At 41.2% G+C, this 16,953-nt stretch overlaps 1 protein-coding gene across 6 annotated transcripts in view; it reads right to left on the bottom strand.

The window, feature by feature from the left end:
* HECTD4 (HECT domain E3 ubiquitin protein ligase 4) overlaps positions 1–16,953 on the bottom strand; it is a 69,565-nt gene that overhangs the window by 18,667 nt on the left and 33,945 nt on the right. For 5 of the 6 annotated variants that reach the window (XM_030460749.1, XM_030460752.1, XM_030460751.1 and 2 more), the window contains 31 exons: positions 16,646–16,838; positions 16,376–16,480; positions 16,205–16,293; positions 15,444–15,619; positions 14,866–15,001; positions 14,591–14,732; positions 14,199–14,365; positions 13,478–13,624; positions 12,997–13,181; positions 12,280–12,433; positions 11,663–11,943; positions 11,159–11,348; positions 10,023–10,104; positions 9,199–9,401; positions 8,864–8,999; positions 8,238–8,420; positions 7,823–7,993; positions 7,233–7,402; positions 6,715–6,830; positions 5,765–5,868; positions 5,306–5,467; positions 5,034–5,182; positions 4,695–4,774; positions 4,408–4,571; positions 3,665–3,902; positions 3,102–3,238; positions 2,875–3,001; positions 2,157–2,294; positions 1,888–2,024; positions 1,581–1,741; positions 836–1,017 (listed from right to left, as the gene is read on the bottom strand). In XM_030460749.1, the coding sequence (XP_030316609.1) occupies positions 836–1,017; positions 1,581–1,741; positions 1,888–2,024; positions 2,157–2,294; positions 2,875–3,001; positions 3,102–3,238; positions 3,665–3,902; positions 4,408–4,571; positions 4,695–4,774; positions 5,034–5,182; positions 5,306–5,467; positions 5,765–5,868; positions 6,715–6,830; positions 7,233–7,402; positions 7,823–7,993; positions 8,238–8,420; positions 8,864–8,999; positions 9,199–9,401; positions 10,023–10,104; positions 11,159–11,348; positions 11,663–11,943; positions 12,280–12,433; positions 12,997–13,181; positions 13,478–13,624; positions 14,199–14,365; positions 14,591–14,732; positions 14,866–15,001; positions 15,444–15,619; positions 16,205–16,293; positions 16,376–16,480; positions 16,646–16,838 (4,805 nt within the window). The remainder of the gene's footprint in view (positions 1–835; positions 1,018–1,580; positions 1,742–1,887; positions 2,025–2,156; positions 2,295–2,874; positions 3,002–3,101; positions 3,239–3,664; positions 3,903–4,407; positions 4,572–4,694; positions 4,775–5,033; positions 5,183–5,305; positions 5,468–5,764; positions 5,869–6,714; positions 6,831–7,232; positions 7,403–7,822; positions 7,994–8,237; positions 8,421–8,863; positions 9,000–9,198; positions 9,402–10,022; positions 10,105–11,158; positions 11,349–11,662; positions 11,944–12,279; positions 12,434–12,996; positions 13,182–13,477; positions 13,625–14,198; positions 14,366–14,590; positions 14,733–14,865; positions 15,002–15,443; positions 15,620–16,204; positions 16,294–16,375; positions 16,481–16,645; positions 16,839–16,953) is intronic. The other variant, XM_030460750.1, reaches the window with a different exon arrangement.

The following is a 16,953-nucleotide window of genomic DNA, read 5'->3' as shown; positions in this document are numbered from 1 at the left end:
GGGCAGTTCATCAAAATGCCAGCTTGGAAACTGTGTATTAGCAGGACTTGAATTAGACATCATTTAAATTAAAGAAAAGCTTGTAAATTTATTCTGAAAGCCATGCAAAGTAGTGCTGTACTCTGCAAGAGGATGTTTTACAATGCAACGGCTGTTAGAGGTGGCCAAGTTTCAAAGTAACTGGAGGAGGCAACAGGACTCTTTCCAATGGTAATTAATTATTTTCAGTTATTAAGAGCCTATGTTTAGCACTTCCTACTTCCTCCCTATGCTCCAGCCACGTTACACACATTTCTTTGCATGCAGAATAGCTTTGTCACAATAATTGTCTTTGTTAACACTCACTTGAATTAGCCAAAGATTCTTTTCCATGATTCAGCACATACATTCTCTAATCAGATCTGTGATTCCAGTAGGAAAAGGACAAACCACTTCGTGAAATGAAGAAGAGTTGAATTTTGAGAACTGAGACCCCCAACTGGCAATGAGTTTTACTACCCTGGATTCAAACATTCTCAATTTCTCACACATCCCATCTGGATACTCCCCTCCCCTCCATGGACAGATTGTCACTGATGACAACGGGACAGAAGCAAACCAAAGGGAATCTTAGAAAGGACATTAAACTGCCTGGAAGACATTTAATTAGATCATTAACAAAAAGTTAAGTTCAGTACCCTATCTCTATGGTCAGGAGTCCACTCAGACAATATTTCAACTACCACCATTATTAACCACCAAGTGCCAAACTCATTCAATTTATTTTATTTTTTTTTTTGCCCCCCCGAGAACTATTCTACCAAAACAAAGAACTGTGATAAAAATCAGTGTTTACCAGGAAGAGGTGGTGCAAGGAGTTGGTTGGAGAGCAACTGCAGGTGCTCCAGAGTGATGTCCCGGATAGCAGGAATATGAAACAGACGAGTGAACATGTGTGGGGATTTGGGGGCAAAAATATTGAGGAGAGCCATGCGGCAGTAGAGCTTGGCCAGGGCAGCTTCACTTCTCAAAAGCTCCCTGGAAAACACAGGCAGCAAACCATCAAAGTGCTTCACCACACTTACAGTAACCCATGTCCAGCAATCTGCCCCCAACTCCAAACATTTATGATTATTCTTATCCAAAAGCTTGTGTTGGAGACAAATCTTAAGTGAATGAGACAGCACTCAGCCTATTGTATTCTGGTACCAAGTTAAGGCACCTGGCTTAGAAGCCAACTCTCCAAAAGTCAGCTGAGAGCTTTTGAGCATTTGGAGTGCAACTGACAAGAAACCTGGGCTTCAAGGAAGGTACCTGTTAGACCAGTGTGTGTAAATACAAAAGCCCTTTCAGATGACTAAGTTAAATCCTTCCAAAATGACAACTATAAAAAATTTCCCTCATTACAAATCAAAATCCCACTGCCCATTAAAACATGAACATCCAATGGATCTTTGTCAGCCAGCCCAACCACCACAGTGAGATTCAGAAGTTTCCTACTACTCAAACCAAGGTAGCAGTACATAAATGCAGGACAGGAAATGCTACAGACCAACTCAGATAATCCACCTGCCATCCAACCACCTTTCTTTTTTTCTTACCTGTGAATTTGGATATTGGTATTATCCAGGGTAACCAATCCATTTGTTGCAGTCCTCCTGTAGCCAGCTGGTGGCCTTTCCAGCATGTCAATGGGATACCAGTATCTTACCAGAACACCTTCACTCCTGAGATATGTCTCTACTTGTACCAGTTCATTTACCTGGAGAGCCAAAACCAACACTGTCAGTAAACACAGACATGAAAATACTTTTTTCCTTCAACAAGAGCACCAAAATCAGCATTCTAAGTATTTAATCCCATTTCCTTGCTGATACAGTAAATCCCTCCCAGTGTATCTTTACTCACTGAATCAACATCCAGAACAACCCCATGAAGACCAAATGTCTTCAGCATCCCACGGATGGCAAACTTGGGTAAAGCTGTTCCAACAGCACTGCTGGTGACATTGTTACTGTCAGGAGAACGAGTCACCACTGTCAGACCTGGGCAGAGAGGGACAAAGCAATGTATAGGGTACAGCACTTTCCTCAGACTGACAATCTGTGCAGTAGATCCCCAGCACCAGAGCCCTTTAGCTTTTCTCTTCCCCTCAAGATACTTTTTGCTGACCTTACCTTTTCGTACTTTATCAATTGTAAATTTATTTGCTTCATCTTTGATGTCCTCAATAGTAGGAAGGTAGAGGTCTCTTGGGATGCCACCATTTTCCTCATAGAGGAATTCTACAGTTTGTCTTGCTATATCAACCATTCCTGTTAGACAGAAGGGAGTGCTGGTTACATCCTCTGGTCACTTGAAATCAAGTTCTTAACCTCGTTAACATCATAAGCAGACGAGTTCACTAATTACTTAAACATTCTTTCAGTCAGGCTGATAGGCAGGGAGTGGAATTTTCCTGGAGATCCTTTTATGCTCAGAATTCTTCTTCCTGTGACCTTCCCACAAACAGGCTGTCTGAATACAGGACTGGATTCATTTACAAATCCTCCCTTATTCAAATGTTCCTCAAAAGTTTTGCCTTGATATAGCCACAGACAGAAAATGCACGTGGATAATTTCTTCCCAAAGTATTTTAAGCTCTTTCTGTATCCACATCATAACAGCACAACAAATTCTGCCACTATTTCTTAAGTAATTTCCCCATTTAAGTAGTCTAACTTAAAGCATTAAAGCAAAATCAGGACCTCAAATGAAATTTTAAGCACTTGACAGAAAGAGCAAGTGATTTTTTTTTTTTTAATTTAAGTTTTCCAGCCCCTAAAACAGTAAATCACAAGAGAAACACAAGTGTTGTTTTCACACTTAGTGCCTGGAAATAAAGCACAGCCATACCTAACTGCAAAGCTCCTTTAATCTGATCCAGCCCAGACTTCCTCTCAGCCTCATTACGGAATCTTCTTCTAATTGTAGGGAAAACTTTAGTTTCCCAGGCTTTGACCAACAGGGCATAATGATCCTCCTACAAAGACAAAGCTTTTTCAGAACCAAGAAGCAAGAGAAGTTAACCACAGCTAAGTTTTCTTTAAGGAAACAAGGAAAAACATTGTCCTGCTCCTCACCCGGGGAATGTCATCATCATCATCATCATCACTTTCATCATCTGCAATAGGAGGGGGGTGAGGATCAGGGCCTGAGGTGATGAAGTTCTCATAGCTTAGCTCCATTTTATAGTGGCAAGACGTGTCACTGTCGTATTCTGCAGAACACAGATGGAGACAATGAGATCATAATGCACTACAAAGTGTGCAAAAATACTTCAGGAAGTTTTCTGTGATAGACTGTGCTCCAGTCAGTCTGTGGCAATGTAATGCACCCTGTCAGAGTCACCAATTAGCTGATTCCATCAGCTGTAACATCTTGTTGTAAGATCATTTCTCATTGTAGCTGCATTAACTGAGAGTAACTTGTGCACAATATCTTTGTGCATTAACTGAGAATAACTTATATGGAAAGACCAAAGTAAAGAGGGTTTTTAATAAGCACACATTTGACAATGCTTCATGTCCTGCTTGACCTGAAACAGGCAGTACCTAAAGACTGCTTAAATCCCATTTAATTGATTGCAATTTTTCATGAACGAGATTTTAAGAAACAAAAGATAAAATGTTAATCATCACTTTACGTTGTTGAGCAGTAGCAACAGCAGCAATTCTACAAGGAGGCCCGTGGGTGCCTGGATCAGAAGCTATGCTGGTGCCAGCATCATTATCACTATCAGAAGCCATAGCAAAAGGCAAAGCTTCAAAGTTGGCACTTATTTCCTCAGCGAGGTCGATGCAGAGATCAGCAGCATTCCTGTGAGCCTGTCCCTCAGCATAGGCAAACTGCCGAGATCCAAAGTTGGCACGGACCTTTGTGTTCTGAAAGAAGATGCACATAAAAGCATTCAGATGAGCTGGGGATTGTTTTGATCCTTCTTCTTTTTTAAAAAAAAAACAAACAACCCAACTCAGCCAAAGGGATAAGCTGATGGCATCTCCACGCTGTCTGCTCTGCCCAGCCTGGCTGAGCTGTAAAACTGGGTGCAGCAGGGAAAGATTTCAGCTTCTAAACACAAACTTTGAACTTGTTTTTTTTCTAGCTTCAAGATACAGCATGTTTAGCTAACACCCTTTGAAGCAAGGTCACTGCTGGGAAGGAATATTAACAGGAGGGCTACCAGCACAGAATAATGCCAGCTCATCCAGTTGCACATTAGTGTCCTAACGGGCAGAAAAATGTGGGAAGTGCCTGAGAAGAGTCATGGATTTGAAATACAGGTTACAAAACCATGACTTTACTTTGTAACAGATACTTAGTTATGTTATGGTTTTCATATTTCTGAAACAAGACTTATCAAGCAACATACTCCTGTTTAAAACTTACCTTTTTCTGGATGTGGACAACTGGCCACATCCCCCCAGAGACATCTTCTAGATAGGGGCCAAGTCGCTGCCCACAGTATGTAAAATAAACTCTGCCTTTAGCTGGCTGCCCTGGAGGGGGGGGAGTTCCTTCTGTTCTTTCCCATCCAATTCCTGCTACATCACCTGTAGAAAAACAGTCATCAAAAGAACAAGGGTTTAATCTGTTTTCTCTTTTACTGCATCCCTTGAAATGTAAGGGAAGCTTCTGATTTACCAGACAAACAAGGCAGCTGGACTCTTACATACCAGGAGACAGAGTCACATCCAGTCTAACACTCTTCCACTGGAGCAAGCTGGAGCCATTATAATGCACTGCTCGCCCATTGCTGGGAAGTAACACAAGAAAGAAATTAAAAAGAGCACTGAAACAACATAAGGATTACAACTGGCTAAGTAGCTGTGGTACTGTCAAAGGCAACTCAACTCTCCTTATCATGATAAGGAGATATTCCAAGTCATTATTTTAACATGTCAATAAAAACCACTGTGTTGCCTTGTGCAATGTGCTCACAACAATCCTCCCTAAGGAGCCTCCAAAGCTACTGAGCAAGACCCTGATTTTTGAGGTGCATCTCCCCAACATACTTGTGGAAAAGACAGGTGCCCACTGGGTTTGTCCAAGCACCATCCCGTTTCTCAGCTTCTGTAGCAAACCCAAACGAAACTATTGGTCCTGTGTCATCATCTGTATCTCCATAGGAAACTATTTCAATTTCCCAGTAGAATGATGGTGCCTAGGAATAAAAATAGTAACAACAAAATTACTTACAAAGCACAGGTAAAATAGAAAAACTTGATTTTTAGGCAGGATTGGAATATTAAATGACATGAACTGTTGTAGAGCTGTGAGTTCTTACCTGTACTGGAACTGGGGAAGTGGCATAGATAAATGTGCCCCGGGGAAGTCCCCCACCTGCACTAGGATCAGCCAAAAAGGTCACAGCTGTGAGGTGTGATGAGAACATGCAAGCTCGCACAGGGGGAAATACTCTTGATGGGCTCCAAGTGATTTCTTTGGGCTACAAAGAGGAACAGAGCATTTTATTCTACCATTGAAACCATCTCCTGAAATCAAATGGTGTCTCATGAAGTGCACATGCAGCTACCATAACTGCAACCACAACAAAGCACACCCCATTACAGAAATTCACAGTAAATGAAATGTTTAAATAAGAATCCAACCAGTTTGGCTCCAACACCACAGGCAGAGCCTCTGCACTCAGTGTCTGGCTTCACTTGCAAGGGGCAGAAGAGTCAGCTCTGTTCTGTGCTCTGAGCTCTGTGCAGAAGAGTTCTGAGCTCTGTTCTGTGCTCACCTGTCTTCTGTCTGCTTGCAGAGGAGGAGGAGGAGGTCGAGCACAGTCACGATACAACATCCGTAACCTTTCACACTGCATTTCTACAACAAGGAGCCTCTCCCCTGTAACAACAAGGAAGCCAAGCCATGAGGGTCCAGGCAAATCTAATTACTTGAGTCCAATCTTATTACCAGTAAATAAAAACAAACATGACATTTGCATTCTGAAGAGATCTAATCAAAGAGCCTCACTTACCTAAACCGACACAATGAAAGACAAACTCTAATGTATACAAGCAATCCTTTTCTTCATGTTTAATTTATATTTAGTTAAACAAAGACATCATTATGCTAATTAAGATTTAGAGTTCATTTTAGTGAGCAAGTTTATGACCCAGTAAAAGCAGGAAGTCAAAAGAGTTTATGCTTCATGTCAAAAAGTCACTATGTTCCCTTTCACACAGGAGATCACACTGATGTCCTCTGGGTCTCTACCCCAACACCCTTCACTTCAGCAGCTTTGTCTCCACTGAAAGGCTCTGACATATTCCTAAAACTTGCCCTTAATCTAAGCCTTCTGCTGGGCTCAATGATAAGGAATATAAGAAAGCATTGTAAAAACAAAACAAAACAGCAGAAAGGTCATAGAAAGAAAAGATATAAATGATAATATCAAGGAATACAGAGTAGGTTAAGCACAAAAAGTGGAGGGGGTTCAGAGTAGTAGAGACCTTGTCCCAGGACTTGCACGCAGAATCATGTTCAGACCTAAACTTTAGGACTAATGTTTAAACAATTCAATCTGATGATTAGCTACTCTTATGCTAAACAGCTCTGCAGCTGTGACAAAACAGATTGTACTGTGCTAGCTATGGTAAACTCTAAGTAGCTGGAGAATAAAACCCTGAACTGATAAAAAAAGCTGTTATGTCTCTGAACCAAATAAAACAGAACATGCTGAACACCTACCAGGGCTGCACTCCTGTGCTACCAAATTCAGAACCTCCACAGCAGCTGGGCATTGTTGAATGAATTCTTCACAGAATGAGCTGTCTTCCAACAGCTGAGCCATCACCAGGCATGCTCTTAACAGAAAAATAAAAGGTTTAAAACATTACAGAAGCATACACTGAATTCAACCTTGTCTTTACATGTATTGAAGTCAAGAGTGGTTTACAAGACAGCAGGCTGACTGCTCCATGTCTTTGTCTGCTGCCCAGCTACCCACTGGAGCTTCCACACTGACAGTTTACCCCACTTATGCAGCATTTGCTCAGCACACTGCCACTGCTACAGGGGAAACTTGATTTTTGGTGCTGATTTTAGCAACACCCAGACTTGATGTGCCATTCAGGAAGCAAACAAGCATTTTTGCACCACACATCAGTACCAACAGAGGAAGAAAAGAAGAACCCATACAATTTTCTAGACCATCTGTGTATGGTATGAAGACACCCAGGGGTGCTGCACAAAACCCAAGGACTCACCTGGTTCTGATTTCAGCAAGAAGTCGGACCACTGCCATTACTGGAGTTGAGCCATCTCCTGTTGCAGGAAGTGAGGTGTGAATAGATAGACTTCCCTCCTGAGGAAGCAACATGGACTGGACTGCCTGTACTACCTTCTCAGTAATGGACAGTTTATGAAGAGGCAATGCCTGATGGTGGGGGGGCACGGTAAAAAGTTAAATTCAAGTAGTTAGTTTCTAAGAAATGAGGGTGTTTTATTACCTGGAGTTAATTCTCATTTTGTACCATTCACAAAACCAGCACCAAACGTCAGTCAAAAAAATTTAAAAAACAGAAAGAAAAGTGAAAAACAAAGAAACAAAACCCAACACAATACACAATGGAACAACTTTAAGCACTAAAAGATGAATACTCATGTTACTTGAGTGAGAACTTAAATATATAGTTAAGATATGTTTAAAATAATGAAGTAAACTTTACAAATAATATTTAATCAAAGATGAAACACTTTTTAAATGCTGTAGATTAATTGCCAGTATAGCGTGACCAAAAAAAAATATAAATAATTGGTATTATATTTAAAAATTGGATTCTTAAAACTCCCGTACCTCAGATCTTGGAACAGAGAGCCTAGATAATGGAATAGTTAATGTGTCAGATGCTTGAGAGGTCTTTCTACTGTCTATACTGGTAGGTGGAAATTTGACCGTTGCTATACCTTCTTGTTCATTAATAGATGCCACAACTCCAATGCTTCCTGCTATTCCTTTACCTAAAACCTACAACCAAAGGAGGTCCATGTAAGATTCAAGGCTTTACAGACAAGAAACACTGAGAGTTTAACACCCCAAACCAACTCAAGACACAAGCAGAGCTGAGTATTTTAGGGAAGAGGCATGAAACAGAACAGCAGTCTCCACAGGTGTCACTGGAAGTGCTTCACAACCTGCAGACTGCAGGCAAAACATGGTCAGAAGCACCAATTCTCACTTAAGGTATGAAATGTGAACAGCACTGAATTACCTGCACTTCAGAACCTATTTTAATTGTCTCCTTAAAGCCACCCAGAGCACAAAGGGCAGCTACTGCCTGCCGAGCAATTCTTTGAAGTTTAGCAAGTTTCCTTCCACTGCTGCTCCCATTCTCCAAAATACTCTCTGCATATTTCCCAAGTTGTGGAATGTACATCAGAGCCCGAGAGAGAACCTGAAGAAAGGAGCAGAAATGCCAGAGAATGACTTCAAAGCACAGTTCAAACAAAAAACCCAATGCCCCAAGCCTCCAGCCCACACACAGTCTCAGAAGAATTATTTTTGTTCTTGAAGAGAATTACATAACTCAGAATATGCCAAGTTCTCTGAAGTGTGAGAAAGCCATCAAAGCCAGCTCCATTCCCTAATAACTTTGAGTCACAGAGTTACATATATAATCTTAGCAAAAGCCTTGGCTCAAGGATTTAGCCTAAGCAACAGATTAGGTGCTCCAGGAGGAGCATAAAAGCAATGTGCTTTTCCAGCCCCTCGAAGGTCATGGCAAAGAGGACTGAATAGCAAAGGTAGAATAACAACCACCCAGCTAATAATTAAGTTCTCTTAATTACTCAGGACATGCTTGGTGTAGAATTTGATATTTATCTCCTGCCTGCTTACTTTTTCAGCAGTTGTTGTCCATATCTGAGCTGCATTTGACTCTGGTGCCATCAGCAAGCTGTGGAGCAAAGCAATCACCTCTGCTGCCATGCTGTTTGCAACATGGCCACTAATGAAGGGCCTCACAGGATCTGTCCTGTTTGGAAGAAAAAAGCAATTTGCCCCTTAATTTGAGAACATGAGAAGGAAAAGGAGCATCAGCTGCAATCAATGATGCACAGCACACACACAGAAAAGGGAAGTTTATGAATACTCAGATTATTTTCTCCAGCTCTACAAATATTGGTATACAGAAGCAGAATCTGGACTCTAACTACAGAGACAAAGTGGCCTACCTGGCGAGCTCAGAATTCCTCTCTCTGCAAATAGATGTTTGTGCTGTCTTCTTTTTGTCCCCAGTGGACAACCCACTGGTAGTTTCTGGATTGACAGTTTCTATGGGTGGCCCAACACTCACTATTAGACCAGACTGTGCCCATTTAGTTGCTTTTCTGAGAGCTGCAGCAGCTTCTTCTGTAATAACTTCACAGCAGCCACTCTGAAAATAAAGTTCCACGTAAGACAAAGCAAATGTGAGGTGTCTTTGGCCACAGGATGTGATGCATTTCTCTCTCCTCCCTCTGCATACTTAAAAGTACTGAGAACACATCAAAACATCCTCCTGTGTGTGCATTAGTCACAGTCATAAGATAAACTCTTTCAGTTGCTTTTCCTCATCTACAAAGAGATGGGAGATCAGTGAGGATTCATTGCTTTTAATATCCCATTCTTAGCTTAACAGGACAGTTTCACTTCTTTGATCAGAATTCCACATGTGAGTATTTCTGGTGCAAATAGTCAAGAACATGTATGCAAATATACATGAAAATTTAATTTAAATATGTACACTAAACATTTCAGGGAAGAGAATACTAAATGGGCTTAAACATGACCTATAGCAGTTGGAGGAAGCATTAGCTGAAATTCTTTCATAATTTACCCCTATATTTACATAAATAATATTCTGCTAACATTGCAGATACAATAATCTTTCTGAACAGTTCTGTAAAATGAGCAGCATCTAAAAAAGGGGATTTAACATCTGCAAAAAAACCCCAAAAAAACCCAACAAACAAAAAAAAAAGAGGCTGAATAATTCTTTAGTTATTCCTTTTCTTACTTTTGTCATATCTCGATCCATTTTCACCACTTTCTCCATGTTGGCTCCAGTTCCCAATCGGAATGGGCGACCTTCTGAGCTACTATTAAAGTGAAAAAAACCCACAGGAGTTTGATTTTCATTGTTGGAAAAACCAGCTGAACTCTACAGTCCAATTTAATATATTAGGCATGGCTTTAAATTGTTTGAAAGCAATCCTTGCAGCAACAGAAACACCTGATAGTTAAGGACATCCCCAACTGTACTGTAATTTACAACAGGAATTTAATCCAGATCTTTGCATAGCAATTTAACCATTCCCCCCTCAAAAAGAAGCAAATAAAATTTGCTTTTACTGAAAACAAGTGCAGAGGGCTCTGAGCTAACTCTTCACCTAAGAACACCCAACATCTCTACCTTCTTTTTAAGGTTCAAAACCAACTTGGAGTGGGGGAAGATGAGACAAATTGTACAAGAGGTGCTAACACTGGCTGTTGGACAGGCAAAGGTCTCAAAATCCAGGTGGCTACTAACAATGCTAAAGAAGCTGTAATAGCAAACTATTATCCAGCCCATGCATTATTAAATACAAATGCTTTTAAGACCATTTTGCTCTGATAGTTCTATTTGTTAGTCCTGCTTGGTCTGTAATCCCATAAGAAAACAGTTCCATTTTTTTCTGATGGGGCACCATTTAAGTAGCTCATTTTTCATGTGGTTGTTTTCAGACTAATTAAGACATTTTGATGTTCCTTTGCTAGTTGCTTGTAAACAAGCCAAAACCAAAACATCCTATTTCATTTCCCCTCATCCTTTAATACAAGTGCTCAGTTTCAGCTCTGCTGTTGTCATCAGTGCTGGACAGCCTGCTGGAAAACAGGCCCAGGAAGTGTTGGGATTAAGATTCTTTCTGCTGCTGCCTCACCACAAATTCAGTACAGTGATATCCAACAGTATTCTAAACATCAACTCTATAAACCATCTCTGCATTATCTTATTATTTTGCCAGTAATCACAACAAACTGGGACATTTTGCTTTCCCATTTACTATTATGTCCAGGATGCATTTTTCCTACAGCTGTAGCACTTAAAAAAGAAGATAAATGGAACTGACCAAGCTGGTTGCTAATTCCTTAGCTTAAGGGAGCTAAGATTACCTTAGCAATGGCTGAAGGACTTCATGAGATGATTGGTCTTCCCGTTTATGAATAAAAATGGAAAGTTTACCATCTACTGCCTCACTTTCTTCTCCAGGATCTTTATCACCTTTTATGGAACTTTTAGGGCTGGCTTTTGCCAAAGCTGTATCTGGCTCAGAGGCTGTTGGAGAAAGAACTGTCTGGCATCCTTGAAGCAGAAAGAAAAAACCAAAACAAAAAGAAGAATACAAAAAGAAGAATACACAACCATGAGCTCCATCAATATATTTTTTACCTTTGAAACTAAATTTAACATATCTGGGATGCATGTAAAACATGACTGAGACACCTTAGTCTGAGACTGGCTACACTCAAGTCACAGAGATACTTGAGTCTTTCAACACTGACATATCATGTAACTTTTCCTGCTTGAGCTTTCTGTCAATAAAAAAAGCTCCTGGCAGAAACCTGACTTGCTTGGTGATGTCCCAAAGGAGCAGAACACCAGAAAGATGCTGGTACCTGGTACTACATAATCTGCCAGCTTGGCCAAGAGCAGAGAGGCAATTTTAGAAGCTGGGTCACTGGGATCATCCTGTTCACTGTTCAGAGAGGGAACTGAGTAACTCCAGGGAGGCAATTCCACATTTCCACAGTCCTCAACACTCATGAGAGGCAGAGCAGCACGACACAGCTGGAGGATGATAAGCACCAACTTGGGAGAAGGACGTTGATCCAAGAGAAGGGACAGGAGCTTGGACACACAGGCTGGCTGGCTCAGGATTGCTTTACCTATGTGGCTCCTGAAAAGGGAAATAAATAGGTAACTGCTGCTTGGGGGGAAAAAAAAAAAAGATTGATCCTCCTGTGAATAATAAATTAACTTGTTTCAAGATGTCATTTTTTAAAAAAATTGCAGCATCTGAGAAAAACTTGTCTGCAACAAACCTTGCATAACCTGACAGTCACTAAGATTCAGTGACACTTTACAATCAAGTTTCAGAATGGTTTTCAATGTTCTTTTACCTTCAATACTGAAAAAAATCCAAAACAAACCACCCAAAAAACCAAGAAACCCCAAAGGGATCCCCACCTGCTTTCAAACATTAAAAAATATCCCAGAGACAAAGGGCTGGTACCTTGACAGGTCATTAAGAAGACTGAGGACATCCTGGAGTGCATCATTTCCTGCAGCTTGATTCCCACAACACTCAGTGGCTCGAGCAAGGTGGTTGGTAAGAAGGCTGGAGACCTGACGAGCCAGCCCAGAGTGAACAGCTTCTGTGGAACCCCCTGGAAAAGCAAGGCAAGAATACACCACTGGAACTGAGAAAAATGAACATACACATCTCCAAATTCCTTACCCACAAAGTGAAAAAAGTAAAAAATATTTCTGTTTTGCTACAGAAAAACATTTGTGTATGAAATGTGTCTGTAATTAAGAACAAAACCTGAAACAACATCTACATCCCATCAGCCAACAGCCACTTGGCTGTAAGTTTATGTATGAATCCTATCACAGGAGAGATGCCACAGTGACCAGTCAGGGCCTCAAGGTCCTGTGGTTATGTCTAGGCAGAACCAAGTATCAGACTTGGAATTATCTGCAACATAAATACATGAGGAGCTAGAATTAAAAAAACCAAAAACCAAACCAAACAACCCCTCCAAAAAAAACCCAAAACCCCAACATGAAGAAAATGAACTATTTCAATATCCACTTGTGTGTTCTGAAGAATCCAAACAGGACTGAAGTGGTGGTGAGAGAATGCTCTACTTTAAACACACTGACAGCACTTCTCAGACACCCAGACAACTGAAAGCCCACAGCAGAAACAGAGTTTCAGTGTTCCTACCTTCTTCTTTCTCCCATTCAACACAGCGATTGGCCAGCACCTGGAAGGCAGCCCAAGCCATGGTGGCCACCTTCTGTTTCTTGGTCTGTTTTTCATTGGAACTGGATTCTGTCTGGCTGCTCAGACTGCAGAGCCTGTCCATGAGCTGCACCAGGCCACTCCGTACCAAACACTTCTCTTCGCTCCTGTGTGAGAAGAGAAATTCAGATTTTACTTAAGTAACTTTGCAGTCACTCACAAGAGGCACCAAGAAAATCCAGGACTTGCTGGTAACTCCATAATTAATTACTTCACTTTGCAGAGTGATGGTTTTGTCTCTCAGTTGCCCTCCCCAGGTAAAATTCTGCCTTCACCGAAAACTTATCAGGATGTTCTGGTATTCTATATCATGAGGAGAGGGAGTCTGTTTATAAACTACAATGCTAAAACCTAAAAAGGACACTTTGGGTACCCCCCCTTACTGAAAGAAACACTTTCCTACCTCGTGTAAGGTATAGTGCACAAGAGGCCAATACTATTTGCACAAGCAATGGGGTAGCGAGCACACAGCGAGACCACGGACGTCATCGTCTCTCCGAAAGCTTCCTGGACTTGTTCCACCATCCCACCACATGTGAGCTCTTCAATCCTATTGGTAGTGAAGATATTTGAAATGGTAGGCTTTAAATAAGGAAAATAAATAAATAAGGTGAAATAAACTTCCAAATACAGCTTTAGAAAAATGACAAATCAGCACACGTTAAGAATCAGGCAGGGAAGGCCGAGAAGCAGAACTGCAAATCACCTCATGTTTTAATGAACTTCATGTTTTAACATGAAGTGTTATTTATGTAAATAAGGATTTATGCAAATAAGGATTGAAAATTGTCTACAAAATACAGAATATTTTATCAAATTTAGATGACAGTCTTAGTATCACTAATAATTTACATGAATTCAGAATGAAGTCAGGAGAGTAAGACACCCTGTATACCTCTGTGAACACATCACCTCAGTGAAAGTTCATCCACTGCCAAACAAAGCATTTCTTAGGAGTTTCTGCCTTTTTACCCTCCAAGGGCCAACAACAGTGCTTGCTGCAAGCTTAGTTCTGCAGACATGAGCCCTCACAGCTCATCCCTTCTCCCGGTTTTTCCTTTCTTTGTTCAGTGCAGTTTACAGAGAGTTGAAACATTCAGTTCTTTCCAGAGAAGTAAACAAACCTTGGTCCTCCCTGCAGCACCATGGTCACAGGGCCCACAAGATGTGTCACCCCACCGACCCGCACTGCTGCTGTCAGCAGCTCCCTCATGTGCACCAGGGCTTGCTTCCTCGTGTTCCCTCGCCGCCACCGTGTCTGAGCAGCCAGCAGAAAACTGCTGCTGGACACCTAGGAGAGGTGGGTTGGATTGGTTAATGAGACAGAAGCAAGACACCTCCTCTCTTCTTTAATACCAAAATCATAGAATTATTTGGGTTGGAAAGCACCTCTGAGATCATCAAGTCCAACCCTTGATCCACTACCGCCGTGGCTCCCGGACACTGAGGTGTGAAGTGCACAGACTTTTGTGACAGTCTGAATTTGAGAAGAGAAATGACTGAGTACAGGACATACCGCTTGGTCAGGATTGGTTCCAATAAAAGCAAAGAGTTGCCCCAGTAAGACACTGTAGGTGGGTTTATCCCTGCTGTCCTCAATGGTCAAGGACTGGAGAAGAGTGAAGGAGCTGCTCCGATGGCTCGTAACATGGCGCCTCCTGGGAGAACACAGGATAAGCACACCTAAATTCACATGAACCAAAATCTGCTCTGCTTGCAAAGCTTCTGGTGATTTTACCACCACGGGCAGCATTGTTGTAACATTGCTCCATGGAGTAAACCCTGGTGTACCTCTGAGTTGACCGAGCAAACTCAATGTCCTCGTTGCCGATCATTTCCAGGTCGGAAGGCGCTGACATGCTGCGAAGGAAGACGGGCTGGCGCACGGCGTGGGAGATCACTTTGGTTTCTGAGGCTGATTTGCAGGCTGCAAAGTTATACAATAGGAGAGAACATCACTCCTGGGCTAGGAGGTCCTTTACCAACTTTTACAAGCCACTGTTGACATTCCAGTGAAAGCCACAACGTAAAATGGGGAAGACACAGTCTAAGCGAGAGCTTGCAGCTCTGAGGACTTCCCTGTCTGCAGGGATTGTTTCCAGCTGGTTTTGTTTGGATTAGGTTAAGCATTTTCTCCCAGGAATTCAGGAGATCAAAGTTTAAATTCCACATATTGTTACTCAGACCTTAACTTACCATCATTAAGGCAATCAGAAAAAAAAAAATCAACTTTCTGTTGTAAAATAATTTGAAAAGAAAAGGGCTTATTGTCATTTAAGTCAAAGAGGGAAAAGAAGAGAATCAGAAAAGAAGCTGTATCTTTAGGAAAAAAAAACCACAAAGGGGCAGGGGAAGGATGAGCTGCATACCTGGAGTCTCTGCAGGGGTACCAGATATACTCCTTGTGATACCAGACTGTGCTGCAATAGTGACATGCAATAGCAGCTCTGCTCTGTTCATCAAGCTCTTAACTAATGTTTTTGTTTTTGCTAGGGGATGAGAGGTCTTCTGTATCAGTGAATTCACCTCTTGAAAAAACTTCTCCCTAAGATTAGGAAGGAAAAAAATAAAAGAAGAAAACTCAATTATGTTTTAATGCTTCCTGAAATAAAGTGTCACTGTGAGAATGGTTATTTTAAAGAAGAGAAATAGCATCAATCTACTCTATGCCAACAAAGTAGAAAGCAGAAATAAAAAATAAACAAGTGATTTGTTAGTAAGTACTTGTAGCTGTAGGTGCTAATATTAATATATTTAGTACAAATGTTTTTAACAATTTAATCAGGTATTGCTAGACAGACAGGATAATTAAATTTCCAACTATGTGCATCCCTGGTTAGAAGTTCATCTCAATGTCCCTGCCCTAAAAGATTGTTTTCTTTCTAGAGGTCTGCCAGCCTTTAATGAAATTATAATTAAAATACTTTAAAGACAGATAATGCCAGCTTCTGTTTCACATCATGAAGTGTCACAGGGTAAAACGAGATTCAAGTGCCTACTTCAAGAAGCATTTATGTACTTTAGGCTCACATCCCTACCTTTGGAACCCACTGAAAATCCACAGTTGCTCAACACTGCCCATCTTCTCAGTACCTTGCCTAAATGGCACACTGCACAGCCAGCCACTAACCTCAATGCCAGGACCACATTCTCCAGATCACTTCCATCAAAAGAAACTTCTTTCATTGAACACAGAAGTTCCAGCTCTTTCATCTTGCTCTAAACAAAGCAAAGGAAAAGGATCAATGTTGTGTTGAGAGAGCAGCATGAAACATGAGCACAGAGCAGCCCCAGTGCTCACCTCATTGAAGTGATAATCATAGAAGAATGGGACATTGTTCTCCAGCTTCCCATGCATGGCATCATCCACCTCATTCTGCCATTTCTGCTCCAGCTCAGCCACACTCTAACAAAGTGACAAAAGTGACACTTATTGCAGTTGCTCATCTTAAGAAGAGACCTTAAAAGAAGAAATCTGAGTACATTTTGCATTTTGATGTTTCTAAAATGCTGTTAATGCAGCTTTATCATCAAAAAAGTCAACTGTTTTTTGAAGGAATTTTATATTTACCTGCAATTGTCTCTCCATGGCATTTAGCTTCTTAAAGGTCTCTCCCATGATTTTACAAAGTAAATCATATTCTTCAGCATGTTCTTCCTGATACTGGAAATTTATCAGGGACTGGAGTGCATCAACCAAATTCAAATGTTTAATCACACATGAAACTACCATCTCCTCCATTACTTCTGGCTGAATCACCTCCCTAGGGTGAGAGGGAAAGCCAAACTGATTAAGCAAGAACAAAACAAGCTTTGCATCTCTACAATACACAAATATTTACAGAATATTAAATGCACACTGTCACACACAGCAGGCAT

Source organism: Calypte anna, chromosome 15, assembly GCF_003957555.1.
Source record: "Calypte anna isolate BGI_N300 chromosome 15, bCalAnn1_v1.p, whole genome shotgun sequence".
Lineage (NCBI taxonomy): Eukaryota > Metazoa > Chordata > Aves > Apodiformes > Trochilidae > Calypte > Calypte anna.
Note: the sequence above shows the minus strand (reverse complement) of the source record. Positions and strands in the feature narration are given on the sequence as shown.